Source organism: Artemia franciscana, unplaced genomic scaffold (assembly GCF_032884065.1).
Source record: "Artemia franciscana unplaced genomic scaffold, ASM3288406v1 PGA_scaffold_32, whole genome shotgun sequence".
In the NCBI taxonomy this organism is placed as follows: Eukaryota; Metazoa; Arthropoda; class Branchiopoda; order Anostraca; family Artemiidae; genus Artemia; species Artemia franciscana.
The window spans coordinates 2,747,371-2,774,371 of record NW_027062665.1 but is presented as its reverse complement, the minus strand read 5'-3'; the positions used below and the strand labels follow the sequence as shown (position 1 = coordinate 2,774,371).

The 27,001-nt window shown below is 35.0% G+C and overlaps 1 protein-coding gene across 1 annotated transcript in view; it reads left to right on the top strand.

Annotated features, from left to right (window-relative positions):
* The window catches only part of LOC136041669 (transmembrane protein 41B-like), a 63,838-nt gene extending 38,684 nt beyond the window's left edge, over nucleotides 1-25,154 (top strand). Inside the window, exons 3-6 of the mRNA XM_065726386.1 lie at nucleotides 13,530-13,658; nucleotides 18,991-19,189; nucleotides 21,519-21,657; nucleotides 24,848-25,154. Coding sequence (XP_065582458.1) covers nucleotides 13,530-13,658; nucleotides 18,991-19,189; nucleotides 21,519-21,657; nucleotides 24,848-25,017 — 637 coding nt within the window. The 3' untranslated portion in view covers nucleotides 25,018-25,154. The remainder of the gene's footprint in view (nucleotides 1-13,529; nucleotides 13,659-18,990; nucleotides 19,190-21,518; nucleotides 21,658-24,847) is intronic.
* Nucleotides 25,155-27,001: the final 1,847 nt, after the last annotated feature.

The following is a 27,001-nucleotide window of genomic DNA, read 5'->3' as shown; positions in this document are numbered from 1 at the left end:
ACATCATCCCTGAGTATCAGGCGGGTTTCCGAGCGAACCGCTCATTGATAAACTAGATTTTTGTCTTTCGTCAAGTAATAGAAGAATACCTTGAATACGGTCAGGACCTCTATCAACTCTTCATTGACTTCAAACAATTTTTTGACTTAACTTGGAGAGGAGGCCTTTCGCATACATTGCTGCTTTACGGTGTCTCGTTAAATAATCACTCATTCGTAACATTTATGAACGGTTCAGAAGCCAAGTACAAACAGTTGAGGGAACGATCGAAGAATTCCAAACTTCTGTTGGTGTTTTACAAGGATGCATCCTCTCACCTCACGTGTTTAATTTCTTCCTCCATTGTGTAATGTCGCATGTTGAAGCAACCAATGGGGCAATGATAGGAGGGATTGTAATCGACAAGCTGGTATACGCAGACGACATCGACATGCTCACTGGATCCGTCGCTGAACTCCAAATCAAAGCAGATAACCTGGAAGTAGTTACAGGAACCTTCGGAATGAAAATCAACGAGGATAAAACAAAAGTCATGCGCGTGTCAAGGTTCAATAACCCATCCCCACCAAAAATAAATCTTAATGGAGCGGAAATAGAATGGATGGATAGCTTCGCATGTCTCGGGAGCCAGATCACGGGCGACAATAATCACTCAGTGGACATCAAAAGACGCCTTGCTCTGGGTAGCGCCGGCTTCAAAGCTTTGATGCCTGATTTTTCTTCTTTTTGTATTTCGATATAAATTTTTTGAATAATTAAAATACTACTATTCGGTCTTTGATAAATCTTGTTATCAGTTTCCATCCTTCATGTGTCATTCTAGTGACTCATACTTCATACTAACGATTCTTGTTCAAAACACTTCACCCCTAGACTGCATATGTCTATTCTTCAAAACTACCAATTGCCTTAATATTACCTTTAAAAAGTTATTTGATCATCTTCGGCTTGAACACACAAAGTTGGATAAAAGCTTAGAAAAGAAGCGACCCTCAGAAGTCAATAAGAGTTTAAATAAGTTGTGCTGCATTAACATGTTTATAATTATATATATAATAAGTTGGGCTGCATTAACATGTTTATAATTATAATTATACTAGCTGTTGGGGTGGCGCTTCGCGCCACCCCAACACCTAGTTGGTGGGGGCGCTTCGCCCCCACCAACTAGGTGGAACATAAAATTGTCCATGGGAAAAACAATCCGTATTCAGATCTATACCTGATTATTCTAATGATTGCCCTTGAGCTTTGTTGGTGGTGATTGCTAATCGAACATTCCCTGTGTCCCCGTCGTCATCTATATATCCCCCTGCGCCCCCGGCATCCCCCTTGTAGTTGTGTCCCTGTGTCCCGGTCGTCATTTATATTCCCAGTATCCCGGTCGTCATTTGTGTCCCAGTGTCCCAGTCTGTAATTTGTCTTTGAGCGTCCCAGTCGTCATTTATATTCCCTGTGTCCCGGTCGTCATTTGTGTCCCGGTGTCCCGGTCTGTAATTTATCTTTGAGTGTCCCGGTCGTCATTTATATCTCCCGGTCGTTATTTCTGTCCCAGTGTCCCAGTCTGTAATTTCTCTTTGAGTGTCCCGGTCGTCATTTATATTCCCTGTGTCCCGGTTTATAGTTTTCTTTTTCTCCTTTATTTTTCAGTTTTTTTCTTTTTTTAGTTTTTTTTTTCTTTTTCAGTTTTTAGTTTTTTTATTAGTTTTTTTTTCTTTTTAGTTTTTTTTGTAGTTTTTACCTTTTTTTAGTTTTTTTAGTACTTTTCTTTTTTAATTTTTAGTTTTTTACCTTTTTTTAGTTTTTTTTAGCTTTTTAGCTTTTTTATTTATTTTAGTATTTTCTTTTTAGTTTTTTTTTGTAGTTTTTAGTACAGGAAAATGAGCTTCAAAAAGAGGTCGACCCGAAACAAATTGCAACAGAAATGATTTTTACACCATCTTGTAGAGAAAAAAAACTGAACAACATATCCATTTTCGCATATTCTGAGTCGATGCAAAATAACCGTTTTTAGGTTTTTAATGCTATTTTTTTCCATTATTCGAATAAAAATCGCAATTTTCGTGGACATCGGATTTTCTTGAACTGAATTATGATTCTAACCCAAAATAACATGGCGAGACCGAAAACGAAGTGGGATTTAGCGTAAGAAGCACCATAAAAAAAGTAACTGTATTTTTTCGACTTTTTTCGCCTAAAAAATACAATTTTCGTTGTAGCCCGATTTTCTTGAATGAAAGTGTGGTTCTGACGTAGAATCACGAGCTGAGACCGAAAATAGAATCAACTAGGTTGTTCACTGAACCAGAAAAAAAATCGTAATCCTTAATGAATGATCTACATTTTTTTAGAACATAATTAGGGAAAGTGAATTACAAACCGAACTGGTTTTCAGTGGTCAGTATCGTAAATCACACTTAAAACACTCTTCGTATACTATTTAGGGTCAACCTATAGTGTTCACAGTCCATAATCCATAATCTTCACAGTCTATTAAATAGAATCAATCTTATAAAAAATACAAAATAGAGAATCAGATTCCGACTAGTTTCACAACTTCTTCATTTGGAATGGATTAACGACTAGGGTTCTAGGTTCTCTTCATCATTGTTGCTGTCGATTTTTGGGGAGTTGGAACACATTGTTCCCTTGCAGGTTCTGCATTCTGGAGTACAAACTAAGCCGTTTTTAAAGCAGCTACACCTCGCTGAACTACACTGTACACGACAGGAGCACTTCACAATCTTTAGGAGCATACGTGGGGCTGGTGGGAGGTCAGTTGTTAATGGGTATAAGAAGTCATCTTTATTCTTCCATCCCCATTCCTCGGCTTTCAGTTCCGGATCAGGCTCCCCGGTCCATGCCTGAACTTGATAAAAAACTCTATAGCTATGAAACTTGGCTACATCAGAAGTTGGTGGCAGATGTTCTGGGTGAACAAAAGAGTTTGCCGTTGTCACTTTCTTTTCAAAAACTTCTCTGCGGAGTTTGTTCAAGTTCCCTCCTTTCGACGAACCGTATATGATCAGCAGGGCGTCTTCACCAGCGGTCTTGATTTCCTCCTTCGAAGCGGACTTCTTCATGAACACTGCAGCTGATTTTCGGAAATCATTGTCTTCTATCAGCCTCTTCAGTTCAAGACCTTTTCCCACAGCGTGGATTCGCGAAGTAGAGTCACAGCCTAACAGGGCGTGAGCAAAAAGGATCAGATGACAAGTATCTTGTCCCAGCTTCTCTTTCAGGGTGTGTATGTCCCATATTCGGGGAGCTTTATTCGACTTTGGCTCAGGTGCGAAGAATGGTTTCTTGCTTGACAAGTCACAGTGGTAGCATAAGAGAACCAATAGATCGGTATCGTCCCCAACTACGGCAGTGTCGTGATACCGTGAAGAGGCAACAGCAGCTTCCACAATCGGGACATCTGCGTCACCTGATGCCTGGGAGACAGAGACACCCTTTGCACGGAGATGATCAGCCAAAGCGCAGATAAACCTGGCTTTGTTTTTCTTGCAAGATAAGAACTCTTCTTTCTTCACCTTGAGCTGCATATCTGCTGTGAAGAAGATCTCACGGCCAACTGTACGACTCCTCTGCGAGTGATAGTGGCAGAAGGGTACTTTCCTGTCACGTAAGTTGCATAATGGTCTAGAATCTCCAGGTATCTTTCATTTTTTGTCCATGGTATCCTGTGCAGCAGAGCTCCTCCGTCTAGGATATATCGAGTGCCTTCGGGGAGGGGAAATGAATGCTTCTCATGGTTGCACGCCTGGGCTATGGCCTTCGCTAGTTCTGGTTTGTTCGCAGTCCGGAGCATGCAGGAGCTGTCAAAAAGTGACGCTGGGTAGGAACACAGTTCGTGTTGAAAGTACTCAGTTTCCGTAAGATTGATCCTTTTCGCGATCATGATAAACCTCTGAAAAAGAAGAGTCGGGTCTAGTCGTTTGCAGTCTCCGCTTGGACTTTGCTTGGTCGTCATCTGGATTGCCTGTTGTTTTCGTCGAAACACAAAGTCAGAGACCAGCTGTCCAGACATGGCGTCAATGACTTTTAGGCCAACATCTTTGGCAGAATCCACGTTGGCAGACGGATAGGCAGTTAGACCATTTGCTATGCTTCTTAACTGAACATCTCCCTCAAATGGTGAACCCCTTTCCAGAAACTCGATAATCGTCTGCGTATCTTTGCAGTCTCTCAGTTGTATCGGCTCTGACATCTCCTTGTGCTGATCGCTTGAAACGTGCAGAATTTGTGAGATACGTTCCATCAAAAGGTTTACTGTAGAGCAGACTGGTCGCGACAAAACCCATAAGGACCTCTGAGCCTCTGTCATGCCGCTGCCGTTGGTAAGGCCACCAGAGGTTTTAAGAGAGCGCATAAGCTCCTGTTCAATGACAAGATCCGTGGAGAGTCCAGCCCAGAATCTATCAGAACGTCTTACTACATGCATGCCACTCTGGAAAGCCTGGTAGACCGTAGGATGGGTATCTTCGAGCTTGTCCATTCGCTGGAGGTAAAGATGGCATGATTTCGTATAGTGGTTGTATCCTGCAGCCTCCAGGTAAGGTAACATTCTGAGGTAGACTTCAAATGGAGCTCCCATGACCCAGATCGTTCTCCTTTTACAAAGTTTCGTAGAATCGCAACCATGTCCAAATACTGGAACCAAAGCTTTGATGTTCGACACTGGAGCAGTTCTTTTCTCTTGCTGCTGATGAATTTGACTTTATCAAGTCAAATTGTGCACGATTGTCTTCTCAATAGATGTCGCTGTAAAACAAAAAAAAAAAAAAAACAAATAAATTAAACTGACCTGAAACATCCAAGAATTTGACGCAAAGCAGTAAAGTACAATAATTTGTCCTTTCAACTTTTAAAGTATTCAGTTCCGAACCACCATTATAAAAACCGACTTCTTACCTGCGCTAATCATTCATCAGAACATTAGCAGATTCACCGGAAAGTATTACTCGACTGTTAGATGGCGGAATTTCGAATAAAATTTTTTCTCGGGGTAGATGGCGAATTTAAATAAAGGTTATGACTGTCACTGACCGGAACTAGTTTTCTACTCGACTTTCTGGCATTACTTGAGGTCTTCGTCTAATTGATTTCTCAGTCAAATCTTGGGAATAAGCTTTGAAATTTTTAAAACACTAAGTGATGAATGTGACGATTTTCATTTTTATTGCATTACGTAGCCTTCGAAGTGTCTTACACTAGTGCCTAGTTCAGGCATTTTTACGAAAAATCGATGATTTGTTGAATAACAAGTGCCGATTGATTGTCTTTACAAAAATTACCGCAACGCATATTGATGATAGTGAAACTTTTTTGTTTTGCACCAGACACCCAATCTGACTTCATTTTCTGTCTCAGCTTGTCATTCTGGATCAGAATCATACTTCATTTCAAGAAAAACGGTCGGATACTAAAATTATATTTTTTTCGGAAAACGTAAAAAAAATCGCATTAAAAGCCAAAACACGGTTATTTTGCGTCGACTCAGAATATGCGAAAATGGATATGTTGTTCAGTTTTTTTTTTCTCTACAAGATGGTGTAAGAATCATTTCTGTTGCAATTTGTTTCGGGTCAAACCTCCATTTGCCTGTACTATGTTATCTTTTTTAGTTTTTTTTTTCTTCTTTTGTATTAATGCTAAAGCCAAGGTTCGAACCTGGAACCTGGAACATAGTTAACTACGTAAAACTTGCGAATATACAACATTCTTCGATGTCCCATTGTCTGTGCATATAAATAGATTGTCAGGTTTACCGACTCTTGAACATGCAACATAAGATTGTCCATGGGAAAAACAATCCGTATTCAGATTTTTTTTGTAGTTTTTACCTTTTTTTAGTTTTTTTAGTTTTTTAGCTTTTTTAGTTTTTTTAGTATTTTCTTTTTAGTTTTTTTGTAGTTTTTACCTTTTTTAGTTTTTTTCTTCTTTTGTATTAATACTAAAGCCAAGGTTCGGACCTGGAACCTGGAACATAACGCTTTACCAACTCAGCTACTTCGGCTTGAATACATTCGTTTTTGAATTGGTATATATATATATATATATATATATATATATATATATATATATATATATATATATATATATATATATATATATATATATATATATATATATATATATACTAGCTGTTGGGGTGGCTCTTCGCGCTCCCCCCCAAGACCACCCCCCCGCGCGTAAGTCGTTACGTGCCATGTTAGTTACGCGCCATTGCAGTTGTGTCCCTGTGTCTCATCTGGTAGGCATTGATGACCTTCTCCAAGTCAAAATCCCAAACCCAATCATCATCGCTATCATTTTCAGTTTTGATATGTTTTGACTCTCGCTGTCCAGGTGGATTTTCATCTAGCTGCGCGGTTTTGCGTTCTTTAGCCGCAAGCCTGTTTTCTTGCTGTTCTTGTTATTCCTCGGCACGCTTTCTTTTCTTACTTTCTCTATCAGCCGCAAGTTTTTTGGCATAGACTCTTTGAGCAGCTTCCTCGGCTGTTGCCATTGTAGGTTCTCCAGTCATTTTACAATTAAACATTTTTCCTTCCACGATCTTCTTACAATTAAAAATTTGTCTTTGAACGATTTTCTTAAATACTTCTAATGACGTCATCGTCATAACAAACATGACGACAACTAACTTCTTGACGACATGATGACATGACGTCACCCGACAGACCCACACACACACAGACAACTTATTTATATATACACTGTGCCCCCACCGGCGTCCCCATTGTAGTTGTGTCCCTGCGTCCCAGTCGTCATTTATAGTCGACAAACATGACGTCAGTCAACACACAAACATGACGTCAGTCGACACACAAACATGACATCAGTCGACACACACGTCCCAGTCGTCATTTGTAGCCCGGTGTCCCAGTCTGTAATTTCTCTTTGAGTGTCCCGGTCGTCTTTTTTTTCTTTTTTCTTTTTAGTTTTTTTGTAGTTTTTCCCTTTTTTAGTTTTTTTATTTTTATTTTTTTAGTTTTCTTTTTCTCCTTTAATTGTCAGTTTTTTTCCTTTTTTTAGTTTTTTTTCTTTTTCAGTTTTTGTAGTTTTCTTTTTCTCCTTTATTTTTCAGTTTTTTCCTTTTTTAGTTTTTTTTCTTTTTTAGTTTTTAGTTTTTTTAGTTTTTTACCTTTTTTTAGTTTTTTTTTTAGTTTTTGGTTTGTTTTGTAGTTTTTACCCTTTTTTAGTTATTTTTTTTAGTTTTTAGTTTTTTTTCTTTTTTAGGTTTTAGTTTTTTACCTTTTTTTTACTTTTTTTATTTTTTTTTTGTAGTTTTTGTAACCTGGAACATACCGCGTTACCAACTCAGCTACATCAGCTTGTATACTTTCGTTTTTGAATTGGTATATGATGAAATAATTCAGACGTCATATGCGGACAGACAGACAGACAGACATAACCCACAAACAACTTATTTATATATATATATATATATATATATATATATATATATATATATATATATATATATATACATATATATACATATATATATATATATATATATATATATATATATATATATATATATATATATATATATATATATATATATATATATATATATATATATATATATATATATATATATATATACTAGCTGTTGGGGTGGCGCTTCGCGCCACCCCAACACCTAGTTGGTGGGGGCGCTTCGCGCCCCCCCCCCCCAAGCCCCCCCGTGCGCGTAAGTCGTTACGCGCCATAATAGTTACGCGCCATTGTAGTTGTGTCCCTATGTCCCACCTGTGAATATAGATAGATATATATATATATATATATATATATATATATATATATATATATTTATATATATATATATATATATATATATATATATATATATATATATATATATATATATATATATATATATATATATATATATATATGGTTTTAACTACGTAAAATGCTGTCCCATTGTCTTCCCATTGTCTTTGCATATAAATAGATTGTCAGGTTTACCGACTCTTGAACATGCAACATATAATGGTCCATGGGAAAACAATCTGTATTCAGATCTATACCTCATGATTCTAATGATTGCCCTTGAGCTTTGTTGATGGTGATTGCTAATCGACCATTCCCTGTCCCGGTGTCCCGGTCGTCATTTACATCCCCCTGTTTCCCCCGGTGTCCCCGTTGTAGTTGTGTCCCTGTGTCCCGGTCGTCATTTATATTCCCTGTGTCCCGGTCGTCATTTGTATCCCGGTGTCCCGGTCTGTATATACATTCGTTTTTTAGTTTTGTTTTTCTCCTTTATTTTTTTCCTTTTTTTTTCTTTTTTAGCTTATTTAGATTTTTAGATTTTTTAGTTTTTTTATTAGTTTTTAGTTTTTTTTTCTTTTTAGTTTTTTTGTCCCGGTCGTCATTTCTATCCCCCTGTTTCCCCCGGTGTCCCCGTTGTAGTTGTGTCCCTGTGTCCCGGTCGTCATTTATATTCCCTGTGTCCCGGTCGTCATTTGTATCCCGGTGTACCGGTCTGTATATACATTCGTTTTTTAGTTTTGTCTTTCTCCTTTATTTTTTTCCTTTTTTTTTCTTTTTTAGTTTATTTAGATTTTTAGATTTTTTAGTTTTTTTATTAGTTTTTAGTTTTTTTTTCTTTTTAGTTTTTTTGTAGTTTTTACCTTCTTTTTAGTTTTGTTAATTTTTTTTTTTTACTTATGTCCTGGTCTTTTTTTAGTTTTTTTATTTTTTTTATTTTTTTTAGTTTTTTTAGCTTTCTTACTTTTTTTTATTAGTTTTTAGTTTTTTTGTAGTTTTTGCCTTTTTTTAGTTTTTTCAGTTTTTTTTTTAGTTTTTTATTGGTTTTTACCTTTATTTTAGCTTATTTTTCAGTTTTTTCCTTTTTTTTAGTTTTTTTTAGTTTTTAGTTTTTTTAGTTTTTTACCTTTTTTTATTTTTTTTAGTTTTTTTAGTTTTTTAGCTTTTTTATTTTTTTTATTAGTTTTTAGTTTTTTTTTGTAGTTTTTGCCTTTTTTTTAGTTTTTTTAGTTTTTTAGCTTTTTTATTAGTTTTTAGTTTTTTTTGTAGTTTTTGCCTTTTTTTAGTTTTTTTAGTTTTTTAGCTTTTTTATTTTTTTTATTAGTTTTTAGTTTTTTTTGTAGTTTTTGCCTTTTTTTAGTTTTTTCAGTTTTGACGTCACCTGATCCAGTTTTTTCAGGTGACGTCACCTGATCCACGATCCACAGATCCACAGACAACTTATTTTTATATATATAGATGGTTTTTTTTTTTACTTATGTCCTGGTCGTCATTTATACTCCCTGTGTCCCGGTGCTTTGTTGATTGCTAGTCGAACATTCCTTTTGTCCTGGTCGCTTTCTCTTTGAGTTTCGTCATTTATTTTTTTCTTTTTTAGTTCTTTTAGTTTTTACCTTTTTTAGTTTTTTTTAGTTTTTTAGATGAAAATTTTTTTTAGTTTTTTCCTTTTTTTCTTTTTAGTTTTTTATTGGTTTTTACCTTTATTTTAGCTTATTTTTCAGTTTTTTCCTTTTTTTTAGTTTTTTTTTATTTTTTATTTTTTTTAGTTTTTTACCTTTTTTTAGTTTTTTTAGTTTTTTTAGTTTTTTAGCTTTTTTACTTTTTTTATTAGTTTTTAGTTTTTTTTTTGTAGTTTTTGCCTTTTTTTAGTTTTTTCAGTTTTTTTTTTAGTTTTTTATTGGTTTTTACCTTTATTTTAGCTTATTTTTCAGTTTTTTCCTTTTTTTTTAGTTTTTTTTAGTTTTTAGTTTTTTTAGTTTTTTACCTTTTTTTAGTTTTTTTAGTTTTTTTAGTTTTTTAGCTTTTTTAGTTTTTTTATTAGTTTTTAGTTTTTTTTGTAGTTTTTGCCTTTTTTTTAGTTTTTTTAGTTTTTTAGCTTTTTTATTAGTTTTTAGTTTTTTTTGTAGTTTTTGCCTTTTTTTAGTTTTTTTAGTTTTTTAGCTTTTTTATTTTTTTTATTAGTTTTTAGTTTTTTTTGTAGTTTTTGCCTTTTTTTAGTTTTTTCAGTTTTGACGTCACCTGATCCATCCACAGACAGACAGACAACTTATTTTTATATATATAGAAGATATATATATATATATATATATATATATATATATATATATATATATATATATATATATATATATATATATATATATATATATATATATATATATATATATATATATATATATATATATATATATATATATATATATAAAGCCAAGGTTCAAACCTGGAGCCTCTCGGACCTATAACCTGAAACATAACGCTTTACCAACTCAGCTACTTCGGCGTGAATACATTCGTTTTGAGCAGCTTCCTCGGGTGTTGCCATTGTAGGTTCTTCAGTCATTTTACAATTAGAAATTTCTCTTTCAACGGTCTTCTTACAATTAAAAATTTGTCTTTGAACGATATTCTTAAATACCTGTGTCCTGGTCGTCATTTATATTGCCTGTGTCCCGGTCGTCATTTGTGTCCCGGTATTCCAGTCTGTAATTTCTCCTTGAGTGTCCCGGTCGTTATTTATATTCCCTCTGTCCCGGTCGTCATTTGTGTCCCGGTTTGTAATTTCTCTTTGAGTGTTTTTTCTTTTTAGTATTTTTTAGTTTTTTACATTTTTTTTTTTTTCAGTTTTCTTTTTCTTCTTTATTTTTCAGCTTCACTATGAAATACATATCGCCGAACCTTTGTTTTTTTAACTATAATCTGGTAGGCATTGATGACCTTATCCAAGTCAAGATCCCAAACCCAATCATCATCGCTATCATTTTCAGTTTTGATATGTTTTGACTCTCGCTGTCCAGGTGGATCTTCATCTAACTGCGCGGTTTTGCGTTCTTTAGCCTCAAGCCTGTTTCCTTGCTGTTCTTTTGATTCCTCGGCACGCTTTGTTTTCTGACTTTCTCTATCAGCAGCAAGTTTTTTGGCATAGACTCTTTGAGCATCTTCATCGGATATATATATATATATATATATATATATATATATATATATATATATATATATATATATATATATATATATATACATATATATATTTTAACTACGTAAAACTTGCGAATATACAACATTCTTTGCTGTCCCATCGTCTGTGCATATAAATAAATTGTCAGGTTTACCGACTCTTGAACATGCAACGCATAATGGTCCATGGGAAAACAATCCGTATTCAGATCTATACCTCATGATTCTATTGATTGCCCTTGAGCTTTGTTGATGGTGATTGCTAATCGACCATTTCCTTTGTTGCCGTCGTCATTTTTATATCCCCCTGTGCCCCCCGGCGTCCCCGTTGTAGTTGTGTCCCTGTGTCCGGGTCGTCATTTATATTCCCTGTGTCCCCGTCGTCATTTGTGTCCCGGTGTCCCAGTCTGTGATTTCTATTTGAGTGTCCCGGGCGTCATTTATATTCGTCAGGATATTGTAGGGCATCGTAGCATCTATTAGTTTAAGCAATTCTTGTCAACTGATTGTTTCGCCTATAAAGAATATTATCTCGAGGTAAGAACTGATCACCGACCACAACGATTGCCACTTTGTTGATAGTTGCGTATCAGGAGGCATCAATTCGATTGCTGTTTTTAAGCAGAAGCACTAAATTATTATTTTTGTGGAAAAGATGATATATATAAATATATATATATATATTTTCTTTTTAGTTTTTTTGTAGTTTTTACCTTTTTTAGTTTTTTTCTTCTTTTGTATTAATGCTAAAGCCAAGGTTCAAACCTGGAGCCTCTCGGACCTAGAACCTGAAACATAACGCTTTACCAACTCAGCTACTTCGGCGTGAATACATTCGTTTTGAGCAGCTTCCTCGGGTGTTGCCATTGTAGGTTCTTCAGTCATTTTACAATTAGAAATTTCTCTTTCAACGGTCTTCTTACAATTAAAAATTTGTCTTTGAACGATATTCTTAAATACCTGTGTCCTGGTCGTCATTTATATTGCCTGTGTCCAGGTCGTCATTTGTGTCCCGGTATCCCAGTCTGTAATTTCTCCTTGAGTGTCCCGGTCGTTATTTATATTCCCTCTGTCCCGGTCGTCATTTGTGTCCCGGTCTGTAATTTCTCTTTGAGTGTTTTTTCTTTTTAGTATTTTTTAGTTTTTTTCAGTTTTCTTTTTCTTCTTTATTTTTCAGCTTCACTATGAAATACATATCCCGGAACCTTTGTTTTTTTAACTAAAATCTGGTAGGCATTGATGACCTTATCCAAGTCAAGATCCCAAACCCAATCATCATCGCTATCATTTTCAGTTTTGATATGTTTTGACTCTCGCTGTCCAGGTGGATCTTCATCTATCTGCGCGGTTTTGCGTTCTTTAGCCTCAAGCCTGTTTCCTTGCTGTTCTTTTGATTCCTCGGCACGCTTTCTTTTCTGACTTTCTCTATCAGCAGCAAGTTTTTTGGCATAGACTCTTTGAGCATCTTCATCGGCTTTTGCCATTGTAAGTTCATCAGTCATTTTAAACTTAAACATTAATAGATTTCTACGTGAACATATATGTCTTAAATATCTTTAATGACGTCACCGTCATAGCAAAAATGACGACAACTAACTTCATGACGCCAGTCGACACAGAAACATGACGTCACCTGATCGACAGACAGACAACTTATTTTTATATATATAGATAGATATAATTCTAAAATTGTCAGGTAATTTTCTATTTTGAAATAAAAACTAAAAATTATTGCTCAGACAACATAAATATTTTTGATATTTACGTAATAGCTTTAGTGGTTCTGGACTGAAAACTAAATATGCTAATCAAATTGGGAATTGCAATCTTTTAGATTGAAAAGGCAGATCCATTGGAATCATGAGAATGCGTGGAATAAGAAAAGCCTCACCCTCAAAAGGCCCTGTCAAGATTGTTGCCTCTATTACGTTATAACAGACATAACACGTCATTTGTGTCCCGGTGTCCCGGTCTGTAGTTTCGTTAGTCGACAAACATGACGTCAGACGACAAACAACTTCATGACGACATACAGCTCAATCCTTATAATGACGTCAGTCGACAAACATGACGTCAGTCGACACAAACATGACGTCAGTCGACAGACAGACAAACAACTTATTTTTATAGATATAGATATATATTGTGATTCCTCGGCACGCTTTCTGCTCTTACTTTCTCTATCAGCCGCAAGCCTGTTTTCTTGCTGTTCTTGTGATTCCTCGGCACGCTTTCTTTTCTTACTTTCTCTATCAGCTGCAAGTTTTTTGGCATAGACTCTTTGAGCAGCTTCCTCGGCTGTTGCCATTGTAGGTTCTTCAGTTATTTTACAATTAAACATTTTTCCGTCCACGATCTTCTTACAATTAAAAATTTGTCTTTGAACGATTTTCTTAAATACCTTTAATGACGTCATCGTCATAACAAACATGACAACTAACTTCATGATGATATGATGACATGACGTCACTCGACAGACATAACCCACAGACGACTTATTTTTATATATATAGATAGATATATAATAAGTTGTGTTACATTAACATGTTTATAATTGTGCCTTTTTTTTTCAGATCTGAACAACGATATGTGAAATTACCTCGAGACATAGATGATGCCAAAAATTTAGGGAAAGTTCTTAGTAATTACAAGGAAAAGTACAACTACCAAGTTCTAGGAGCTGTCTTTGTGACATACATATTGTATCCTTTTTTGCAAAAACTAATGTTATGTCAAAAGATGCAATATTAGCCATCTTTTTTAAGCCAGCCATTTTTAATGCAAAATATCCTTTTTTTTTGTTTGAGGGCATTCTGTCTGAATGGCAAAATAAAGAGTACGGTTCAGTTATATCTTATCTCTGTAGCCTAATAAAAAAAAAATCGTTTTTGCGTAAAACAATTTGCAGCACTAACAAGAAATAAGAAGGCGAGGGAAGGGTCGTGACATATTTCACGCCCGTTTAACTTGTAATGTCTTGACTGTCTTGCTTTCATTTTGAATTTTAAACAATAAAAAATTTTTGGTTTAAGAAAAAGAAATGTTCAGAAACTGTCGTGCTATAGCTCAAATTACTTATAACTAGGTTGTGCAGCCCCAGCCAGCTGAGTGAGGAAAACAGCTTAAATTTTGATTTTTTGAACTTTGGATCTACCTTCCAATTCTCTTAAAGTATGCATGCTCTTTTCTATTGATTAAAATAAATAGGTAGGACGAGGTTTTTATTTAGAATATAGGCTAAAAAAGAGATGATGCACATGAATCGAAGCATTATGGTCTTTTGGCAAAAATGTTTTTTAAATCTGGCCCTCAAAATGAAAAAAAGTGGCAAATAAAATGCAGCGAATTTATTCCAAAACAATCCAGTGTTGTTTGAAGTATTGCTGGTTGATCTCACAAAAAAAAAAAGATTTGTTTTGGAACTAATATTGGATTTTTTTTTCAGACGATTTCGAGTTCCCCATATTATCAATATACTAAGCGTATTTATAGGCAGGAGAAGAAAAAAGGGAGTAAAGTAAAATGCAGCACAGGGTTTTATTTTGTCCCAAATTCCCAATAGGAAACTCATATTGCAAATTAGTTCTCAAACATCTTTGTCCTGAATTATTTTTCTACCTTATCAAAGATAATAACGTTTTTGCAAGTCAGTTCTCATAGAGGTTTCTAGGAGTTTACCCCCCCTCCCTCCTTGGAAAATGAGGCTTTCCAAATTCGAGAATTTTATTTGAGTTGTGTTTTTCCAATTTCCGTAGGGGGGGGGATATTTTCGTTCTTGTGTATTGTGCGCCACTCAAGTTTACACCATGTAAAACTCGAGAACAAACCGGTTTCTGTTAGTTTTTTTTCAGCTTAGTGCAACAAGACAAAGATAAGTGACAAAATATATGGGAAATATATAATTTGGGCTGTATGTTTGAACATAAGGGGAGGGGAGGGGTAAAGTATTTGGACTGTTAGAAGTCAGAAAACAATTCTTGCTTCATAATATGCAGAATAATTGTGCCTAACACATTTTGCATGCAGACCTGCTATACTTTACACACCCCCCCCCCTTATATGCAAATCTATAGCCCATATTTGTTTATAAAGTAACAACGAAACTAACCAAAAAAAAAACGGTTTGTTCTCGTTTTACACACAGCGTAGACTTGAGTGAGTGGCACATAATACAAAACTACCAAAACTTCTTCCATCTACGGAAAAAAAAAACTCAGATAAAATTCAATTTGGAAAGCCATAATTTCCACGGGGGGTCTTTTCCATGGGGGGGGGGATAAACACCGGCCACCCATAATGTTTATCTAGAAAATTCTAGATTGTTGATTCACTCTCCTGATTATCCCCCCCCCCTCCCTCCAGATTTTACAAATTGATTTTTTTTCGTGATGCATTTATCTGATTTAGATGAAGATTTTAAATTGTCCAAGAGAATGGCCTCAGTTTTCTGGTCAAAAAACATAAGATAAATCTATAACTTGTGTTCAATTATTTCCGCCAAATAATTATTAATGCGAACATTTGAACGGAACTGGAAAAATATCGATTTGAATAGAAGCAGAGCGAAAACGAAAAATCAAAAATCGTTTTCGACGTGCCTAACAAATGCTTATTTAAACCAGGCAGGATAGAAAGTTGCTCGATGCTACTTTGAACCACGAAAGAACTTAACATTTACAGTTAATAGAATCAGCAAATTACAGTGGATTGTCTAGTTCTGGTTTGACACTAGAGTGAATGGTCAAGGTCTTTACAATGACTAGTCAAACGCTAATTATCGCATAGGATATTTTGTACAAAATATTGAATCTAAATCTGTTGCGGTGCACTGTAAATCCAACTGACAGATATGAAAATTGGATAATGTTCGTTAATTAGTATTTCATTTAATTTTGAAATGAAATAATTTTCATTTCATTAATAAAGCCATAAAGTGGAATTGTGCAGTATTGCATTTTTCTTTGCACAAGTCATTCTTTGACTGCGATATAAGCAGTCTCTATTATGTCATTAACACCTGCATCTCTTAGAAAGCAGTCCCTTTTACGTAACATGCATCTGCATCTTGAAGAAGTTTTTAAAAAGTGTCGGGACTGGAATTCAAAGTGGTAGGGCTGCCTTTAAAAGCAGAGAGGCATCACTACTGTTCTTGTGCAAACGATTTCTAAAATTACGAAAGAATGAATTGTTTAGGGAATGTTTCCTTAATTTCCAATGGGATGTTAATGGTTGTCATTGTTGTTGGTAGCTAAACCCACAATGGTATTGGATGTCTAGGAATTTATGACTTCGTTGATATGAAAATGTTATTCCAAAAACCATTAAATCCTTTTTTTTTTTTTACAAAAGTCGTGACGTATCTAGACAAGCAATTTTCTCATTAAGAACATTCTTATTACACGAATAATAATCTCTGATCCAAGTAATTCGGTCCCATAGTGTACAAATTATTATTGTAATTGTTCTGCCACAATGCCTAACATTTACTAATTTTCAGGGATTTCCCCGGAAATATTGCAAAAGGCTCTTCCAAATCCAGAGCGATGACCTTAACTTAATAATTTCCCATATTTTTCTTCGTTTAGAAATAAAAAGAAAGAGCTTCATAATTTAAAGGGTTGGCGAAATCACTGTTAATATAGAATGTTTCTAACGCTTCAGTTCATTATTTTGCTCTTTTAACATTGTTAGAAGGATTTTCTGTTTGTTGTTCATTATGTTTATGAGACCCTAGTTCCTCCAGTGCCTCCAGAAGTACGCCAAGCTTCAATGAGTATCCTCCAAGCCTCCCTCAAGTGGGCCGCTGCGTAGATGTCCTCCCGTTGTGGGATGAGACTCATTTTGAGTGCTCTTCAGTCACGTTTGCATATTCTATGGAATATGTTCAAGTTGGTGTATAAAATTGCAAATATGAGGAAATACTTGGGGAGTTTTAAAAATAATTTTGAAAGCTTTTTTAAGTAATATATATAAAAAAAATATGCTTAAAAGCGCATATAACTTCTTCTACGAGGATTCTGACGCCAAGTAGGCTAAATCATCTTATTGGAAAAAATTGCTGAGACTATTTTTTTTTTTCATTTTTCTATTCTGAAAACCTCTAAAATCTACATTTTGAAAACCTTCACAAAATATTTTGAATTTCATTCTGTATATGGTCTTCCAAATTTTTTTTTTTTGGGGGGGGGAATATGTGTCAAAGCCGTTGATTTACTCTTAACTTTCTAGGTTCACTGTCCCCAGGGTTTCAAAGACTATGGCTACTTACAACCTTCCGGTGGGATAATGTTATACGTCTACAGTAGCTTAAGATTCTCCATCAGGTATTTTTAATTAATCAAAATTAACAAAAAGAAAAACTGGTCCATAACATTAGATTCTGACCGACGGATAGAACGCAGGATGTTACATCTTTGTTTTACCCAACTTTATCTCACCTCCCTTATGAAGAACGACACCGGAAGCTCCAACTATCAACTTTAACTTGCTACTTTTACCGTAGAGAAATAATTGGAGCTTACACGATATGCAAAGGAACTTTCATGATGTCATTATACCCACTGACGCTCAACAGCTCACTGCATCATGTCTACGGGGCGTTCAGCTGAAACTGCAAGGTGCGTGCTTCAAGGACACAAGAGGATGGACCTTCTCAAACCGAGAAACTCAACCAGAAAATGAAACAGTCTGCCCTCAGCAATAGTAAATAGCCAAGATGTGGATTCATTAAAGAAAGAACTAAATAGTTTTCTTGTAAAAGGTAAAAAAAAGGTAAAGGATACGGCATTAGACTTTACAGTCCGTACCGGCGGTGTTGATCTCCATTTCTTGGCCCTTCAGCCAGGAAGTACAATGGGGGGTTGGGGGACAACCATCCTTTGCTTTCGCACACCCTTACTGTTTACCTTCCCCAGATAACTCTAGGTACCCATTTAGAGCTGGGTCAACTCTGGCTGAGCTTACAGTTTTGCCGCTCACTCTCGTCCCAAACCAAATAATTGGGTACACTAGGATTCGAACACTCGCCCTCTCAGACAAAGAATCCTAAATCTCACGCACCAATCTACTCGGCTGAATGTTTTCTTGTACTTCATATGTTTTCTAGTTTGTCGTTTCGCTGACAACTATAAGATGCTTGCGCCTTTTTTTTTATTAGATTATTATTATTAACATTAGCAACATCTGATTACCCAAGAGTATTTCTCATTACTTTGACAAACTCGATTTTTTTTTTTTGTGGGGAAATGGCATGATGGGCCCGAAGAGTAATATTGAGTTTAAATCTTATTTTAAGGCCTTATGCTAACTGCAGCAAGAGGAAACCACCTTGAATTAGGATTTTAGATACTTTTCCCAGTATCCCGAGCTTAGGATCAGTATCTTGTCAAAATTCCTATGGAGCGGCAGTCTTATCAGTAGGCCTGGATCGAATAGTCCGGGGCCCTCTCTATATATTTAAATAAAATATACCTACATAGTAGTTCACGTGTGGAGTGCAAACTGCCTCTAAAATAGAACTATGGCGATTAAATCCAATAAATTTGACATGAAATTTTTACGGGTATCAGTTTTCTATATTATAAATTGTATCTTTATGAATACATTTATAAATCTCATACAGCAGTTCAAACTTAAAATAAATATATTTTAACTGATTGAATAATTCATAATTAATTTCTTATCATCAAAGACAATTTGCTTTAAATATCAAATTTTCTTGCTCATTTTGATGGTAACACGGAGCCTAGTCGTTCCAATTGCCCTTTATCTGGCCCTGCCTATAAGTATGTACTAAATTGGGCTTAACCATATTGGCAAGGAGGAAAGATGGCTGATATCCCCCCCCCTCTCAGAAATTGTATTCTCTATTACCATAGCTAGAAAAGCACACTCTTTGTCACTTTAATTTTTTTGTGTGCGGTTGAAGTATTATATGTCTTCTATAGATCCTTTTTTAGCGTGTTTTGTTTAGCTTTTTGATGATTTTCAGTGTTAATATGCTTGTTTTTTATTTTCCTTATCAACATGTGATAGCTTGCAGTCATTCGCTATACCTGGATCAATATTTCTATCCATTTTGTCTGGATTTCTGTTTCCCTTCCCATTGGCTCTTTTCATGGTTTGCACCTGTTCAGCCATTGGTGCCTCTCTGTGCTTTTTCCTGTCTGCTTTAATTGGACGCCGAGTGTTATTCAAATACGCTGGAGAAAGAGTTAAGAGCTGGGCTGCAACCGTATGTATTTTAATTCGTTTGTATCTATTTTTGTATCTTCGTGTAGCCAGAACGGGTCCGAAAATCCAGGTTCAGAAGGCTTAAACCCTGAAATCGTGCTTGATAAAACTCAGGAATTATGAATGATGATCTTCATTGACTAACGTTATACGTGTATTGGATAAGTAGAAAATGGAGATGGTGAGAATTATGGTTGGAAAACCTGTACTTTCTAAATTAAATAAGAGCTCATATGGCACTTGTGACGAGGCCGGAAGAGCCAAGAGCTCACATGGCATCATGTCTAGCAAAATTCTAAGAATCAATAGATTGATTCAAAAGGAAAATCAGAGGCTTATGCCGGTCGGGATTTAAAATAAGAGATCTGAGTTACGAGGTCGTTCTAAATATGAAATTTCGTTAAGATCTGATCACTCCTTCGTAAGTTAAAATACCAAATGGTTTCTAATTTTTCAGAATTAACCCTCCCCCCAACTCCCCCAAAGAGAGCGGATCCGTTCCGGTTATGTCAATCACCTATCTATGACATTTGCTTATTCTGCCCACCAAGTTTTATCCCGATCTCTCCACTCTAAGCGTTTTCCAAAATTTCCGGTTTCCCCCGCCAACTCCCCCCAATGGGGGGAGTTTTTCCGAACTAACACCCCCCCGAACTCCCCCAAAGAGAGCGGAACCGTTCCAATATAACTAGAACTTGTGCTTATTCTTCCCACCAAGTTTCATCCCGATCTCTCCTCTCTAAGCGTTTTCCAAGATTTCCAGTTTCCAAGATAACTGTTTCCCCCCTCCAACCCTCTGTGTCCCCGGATCACATCCCAATTGAAAATGGAGCATCTGAGACATAAAACCTTTCTACATATCAATTTTCATTAGGATCCGATTTCCCATTCGTAAGTTAAAAATACCTAATTTTCTCTAATTTTTCTGAATTAACCGTCTCCCCACTCCCCCCCCCACCCAGATGGTCGAATCGGGGAAACGACTATTTCTAATTTAATCTGGTCTGGTCCTGATACGCCTGCCAAATTTCATCGTCAGAGCCTATCTGGAAGTGCCTAAACTAGCAAAACCGGGACCACCAACATTAAAAAGGAAAGTTCATGTAATTTTGCATGGCCTTGACTGTTAGATGACTGACATTGACTTGACTACCAATTTTAAAAGGGACATTATAGAAATTTATGCAGAGCATGGATGACTAGATGGCATTAGGTACGCTTGCCATTACAGCATAAGATACTTTTTAATGGGATCAAATAGTACTTGAGGTGCTTAATCAACAATTTAAAAAAAAAGAAAACGCCTATTCAAAGGAATATTTATTGTCAATGTTTCATGACACTAACCATAGCATTGAGTTGCGGTTCGTTATTCATCATAAAGTAACTGATAAGCATTATATGCCTGTAGATGGCACTAATTAGCTTGAGCGTTTGGTTACGTTAAATGACCGTTATATGACATTAGATGACCAACATACATATTTGTGTAGATGTTTGATTTCAACTCCTTTTATCTACTCACTCAAAAGTGACTACCTAAGTTTTCCCAAAGGTTGGGGGGGGGGTGACATTTTTGAATGAAATGGGGGGTCTAGATGTAAAGAGTTTTCTCGGCATACAAGGTTCATGTTTTCCACAATGCTGCCAAATTTTTTCCTTTTGTCGTTTTTTTTTTGTTTTGCTAACGTTTCTTCGCTTCTAACGCTTCAGTAACTGCTCAATCATTTACGAAACTTTTATTTTTGTCAGTGAGCAGGGTGGAGTAAATGTACTCAAAAAGAGGAAAATGATTAGAATTCGTGACTGTACTTGAAATAGTTATGGGATTCTGGACAAAGTCGAACCTGGAGCACCTCTCTTTTGCCTTAACAGCATGCCTGTGATGACTGTTGTCGAAATTCGTTTCATTTTCAAACTCCAAAACATAATAAAGCTAAGAAATAAGGCTTTAGGTTAGTGATTTTCAGAGACTTCCTAAATATTACAACAAGAGAACTTCTTGTGAGTATTTCGGTTGTATACTAAAAAAAGACATCCTCAATGGAAACGAAAAAGAATAGTTAAACAAAATCTAAAAACTCTAATAAAAGTAAGTTAAGAAGAAAAAAGAGATAAAAAAAGAAAAAAAAATCAAGAAACGATAGAAATTTCAAAACAAAAGTGGAAAGAAGAAAAAAATAAATAAATATACAACTACAATAAATTTTAGCTATAGACTGTCAGTTCGGCTTTTGATCGTTCATTATTTTTATTTCTATGACTTTTCTGGTATTTTTATTATTAAAACTGATGAATTTATGATTGACACTTCTAATTTTTGGTTTTAGGTCCAAAAGAATCGTGATCACATGCTGAACTATATTATATTTCTGCGAATAACACCAATCTTGCCCAACTGGTTTATAAACTTGTGTGCACCTCTTCTTGGAGTTGATCTATGGCCCTTCTTTTTTGGAACGTTTTTAGGTGAGTTCTATAGAAGTAACCTAGTTTTGATAATCGAGGATGTTTTCTGACATTTTATTTGAAGCATCCTAAAACATAGTGAGGACTAAGTCATCAATAGTGAGGACTAAGTTCCTCACTATTGAACCCGCTATGTAGAGCTATGAGAAAATATTGGAGAGCTTAGATCAAATCCAGTCGCTTTCAAGGTTTTTTTTTTTATAGACCTTTTGATAGAGACGGTAAAACATAGTTTCAATTAAAATTTAACGTACGTTGCAAATGGATCGCGTTATTTTAATGACAGGCAAAACCTAGAGATAGCCATTTTGTCCAAAATAGTAAAACGATCCTATAAACTTGCCTTCGGCATTGATATGACTCACTGCCCCTGGGGCAAGGGCCGTAAGTAATGCGCATTGCAAAGTGTTGACATATATATTTCTTAATGAAAAAAGAGAGGCTTGTTTCGTATTGAGTGTGGGATTAGCTTAAAAGTTTCTTGTGTTGATCTCTAGGTTAAGAAGATCTCACTTGTTATTGCCAAAGGAGAGGGGGTTTTAGGGGTAGTGGAAACGGAGCAAAAAACTTTTTTTTTGTCATTGACCAGTTTGAAATTTATAGTCGTGAGTCGTTGGGCTACGGGGATATCTGTTTAGACTAGAAAACAGAATGAACAATATATTCATGCTGAAAAATATGGAACCTGATAAAGGGACGAAAAAGCTTTTTTTTTTCTTTTTTTTTATGGCAGCTTCGTACGCAGTATCAACCTAGGTTAAGGAAACTGGGTATCCATAGTGTCTCAGGAATATTCAAGGAGATCAAGTTGAAACTTAGGGGTGTTTAAGTTTCATATTTACCTCGAATCTTGACTTTCAGGGGGAAAAAGGGGTAAATAAACAAATATAATATTCATACCTAGGCTGAAAAAATCGCATATGTTCATTATTTCCAGAGCAACTTCAGAGAATGTATTAAAAATTGCAGTTCGTATGTGTATATGGGGGGGGGGGTAGGAAAGTAAGGGGACTTTTAGGTTCGTACTGAAGGAAGTAGGGTTAAATTGTCGCGTCTGCGATCCGCCTAAGCGTTTTTGCACTATAAGCCTCTGTAAGATTTAGAATCAATTAAGTTTCAGTAGGGAGATAAATCTAAATACTATATGGTGCAGGTTCAGAATATTTACAGTATCTCAGGAATGGCTTGGGATGTTAAGTTAAACTTTCAAGGAGTGTAACTGTTAGGGGGCCAAATGAAATGCAAATTTAACCAGAGGAGGGAACATGGGGAGTGGGGGAAATAAAATGTTTTTTTCTCAATTCGCCTAAACGATTTTATACTGTAAGCCCATATCAGGTCTATAGTCTATTCAGAGGTTAAGTAGCAAGGTAAATACAAAAGACAGTATATGCACCCTGGCAATCATAATAGCATATGTGTGATACCTTAGAACGGCAGGAGGGGGTGTGGTAGAGTTAAAATTTCACGGAGTGTTGAGGGGGGGCAAGGGGACTTCAAATCTATAGTAATTCGTTCACTCGATAAAGGGTTGTTTTTTTTCGTAATAGGTAGGAGCTTTATCCGTAATCTAGCTGATCGAAAATCTTCACTGAATATTAAAATCTAGCCCAAATTTAAAGTACAATATATATATATATATATATATATATATATATATATATATATATATATATATATATATATATATATATATATATATAATATATATATATTGTAATTAAACAATATATATTATATACAATATACATTAATACAATATATATATATATATATAAATATATATATATATATATATATATATATATATATATATATATATATATATATATATATAGTAAAAAGTATTTTATACATTTATTTTTTTATGTTTGTAACATTCACTAATAAAAAATGCCGTGATTTTCCTGAATTAACTTAATTCTATATTGAGTTATTAGTGTCCTGTCATTATTTCTGTCGAGTAATTTGGATTATTATGGTGTTTTTTTTGTAGATTTTGAACACTGTTAAAAATACCTATTGTTTTCAATAAAACAGAAATGAAACTAAACGCGTTGGGAGAGCTTGAGAGAGAGAGAGAGAGAGGGGGGGGGGGGGGGTAAAATAGCTCTTATTTTTAAACTTAGGTTAGTCCTGGGTTTTTATTTTGTCAATGTTTTGACGAATAAAAAACGCTGCTCGAAATACAAATCGTTTCCAGTAAGTCGTAAATATTTCTCTGGCCCTTAGAAGGTTTAGGGGATAGTAGGCCCACTCTCCCTAGTCATAATTTCCACACCTTCTAAGTTTGATCTGATTATTGATTTAACTTTTCTTCATTTTGGGATTCATCTATAGCAGTATTTTTTGTCTTTATTTCTGATATGGTAGTTCTTTTTAGTTTTAGTTTGCTTTAAGTTTAATTATTAAAACTTTATCTCTGCTCGTTTTGGTTCTAAGTTTGATCTGATTATTGATTTAACTTTTCTTCATTTTGGGATTCATCTATAGCAGTATTTTTTATCTTTATTTCTGATATGGTAGTTCTTTTTAATTTTAGTTTGCTTTAAGTTTAATTATTAAAACTTTATCTCTGCTCGTTTTGGTTTTCATTTTCCTCGAAATGGCTATTGAAGCTTTATAGCTGCAAAGAAATTATAAAAAACAATTGAAAAAGGTGGATCCTATCTTTAAATTGTATTGTTTACTTTATTGACCATCAATCTAATTTTAGTGATCATTGTGATCAGCTCGAGAGTTTCTTAGAGCGGAGGAGAATTTCAACCAAAAAGGCATGTATTTTAGACAACTTCTCCCGGGAGGGATCTGTCGGTGTTTTTTTATTCGTCTGTGAATTTTTAAATAAAAGTGTTAAAAAAATCTCTTGATTTACAATATGTATAATTTATGATTGCAGGTTTTCCACTCAAAAATTCACATAGGTTCAAGGTCTACGTACTTTTTTTTATGTAAACTGTTCCTAATTCATACCTCTGAAACTAGTAAAAGCTATATACCCATAAGGGCTTCTTAATATGTTTCTCGAAACCTCTCGTAGATGAAATGAGCGTTTTGAGTATGTACATATGGTCAGATGGTTTTTCTGCGTTTTTTGTGTGCTTTAAATAGCGAAAAAACATCTTTTTCAGAATCTTAATAAGGAAAAAGGCAGTGTAGGCGTGTCACTCACAAAATGTTTTCTTTATAGGTGTAGCTCCTCCCTCGTTTGTGGCAATCAGTGCGGGTACTACTTTGCATCAGTTAACTTCTTCAAGAGATGCTTTATCTTTTAATTCGATTCTAGTACTTTGTTTACTTGCTGTCTTTTCACTATTGCCTATTTTAATGAAAAATAAGCTAAAATCGAAGTTCGAGTAGGTTTAATTCAGGCGAATAGTATGATTCATCTTTCTTTTTTTGGTGTAATATTCTAAGATTAAAGTATCTTCAGATCTTAAATTTTTGTTTTGGTTATTTTTATTTATTAAATTATTTGTTGCTTGTGGATTACAAAACTCTTATATTAGAGGCGTTACAAAATTTCCCATAGATAATTCCATAGAGCTAGAAATTTTTAGGTGAGCTTGTACAGAGAGCCAAAACTTACCTTCCTGGTTCTTTAGGGTACACTTTCTTCATAGGACACGATAGTTGGGCCACTTGAGTACTAAAAATGACAGCAAAGAAGAAGAGGAACAATTGTTTTCCATGTTAAACCTGTCTATATCAAAGAGTAAGTTCCCGGTGCAATAAAATAAACGTGGTGAACAAAAGGAGTGTGTTTACTAAGACATGGCATCAATTTTAACGAACAGATTTTTTTGTGTGTAACTACTAAAAACTCCTGCTAAAAGGATTTCTGAGTTAAAAATAGTAAAATGGATAAAAAAATGTATGTTGATAGATCTATGAATTTAGTGAGTCTGCCCTACTTCATTCCTCGAGACTATTTAGGTCGCTGGTGGTTTTTGACAAAAAAAGCCGACGTACTGATCAAAGTCGTTGGGAAAATTGGATGAAAAAATAAAAACTAAACTGCGAAATTCTTTCATCCTATAAATTATTATTGTAACTAGGATTATAATTTTTTATCCTTTTTTTTATTATTGATGAAATAATCGATAATAATTTTTGATAAATTTTCTAAATTTCCAATTTCTTCAAATTTTTCCAGACATATACTACTGTGTCAGCCACCTCGTAACCAATTCAAACAGTAGGATTTATTTCCACTACCCTTGGTGCATCCCACTGCAATGGAATATAAAGATTCATTCAATTACCCTTATCACTTGAATTACATCAAAACATTAAGAATGATAGTAATCACTCCAATAAAAGGGGAAAAAACTGGATAAGTAGTGGAAACCATGGACAGTGGAACCAACTCTTGTAAACATACAGGAGGGCAACAGTCTATCTTGATTTTTTCTTTTAATGAAGATACAAAAAATTAGTTTTCAAAATCAAAGGGAGTTGTGCCAATTATGGAGTGATCATCCCCCTCATCCCTTGGTACGTTCAACGAGTTTGATTAAATGTTTGTCATAAAAAGAGAAAAAAACACACTCTAAATATAAAAAAGTTCATGCTTCATGATAAATGATATTTGGGATCCGCGTCTATATTTTAGGGCTTCAGTTTTAAGCTTGATGCCAAATCACATGTTTCTGTGAACCTTAATCAAAAATATCTCTGTCAGCTTTTCTACTGCTTCATCCTACCAATACAACATCTACCAGTATAACATCTGGTAGGGCATCAGCAACCCAAATATTATGAATCAGTTGATTTAAAGTGTCTCGAAAAAAAAAATTGCGGCTGGTTGACCAAAAGTTTTTTTTATCTGCTTCTGTATCTACCGTGAAGGCGAAATTTCAGTTCATTTATTATACTTTTTTTTCATTTTAACCTTGCTGGGTCATTTTAGCTGAAATGCAGCCAATTCTATCTTACGAAGTAAGAACCAGAGTAGTTGGTTAAAAATTCAGAAACTGACTTAGCAACTACATCAGTTTTTTGCCTAAGTATATGCTTCACCTGTTTAGTGATAGTTTCAAATCTGATCCCTGCCAGAACCGAAGCAATTAGAGCAAATCGCAGTAACTTCACTCATTGGTCACCTTCACTAGGAATTCTCAGCAAAAAAAAAAATTCCAAAACGCTTATTTACTTACTTAGACTTAGGTTTTCCGACACAGACTGGTGCATAAAGTGACGAAGGTACTTCTTCTCACTATGACCTCTCGAGTGCTGAAACATCCTTCCCTAGACATCCTCCTACTGTAGCTTTTTGCCATCTACACCTTGTGATACCGGGAGGGCCTCAGCACCCTAGTATCGCAATCGAACATATGCGATT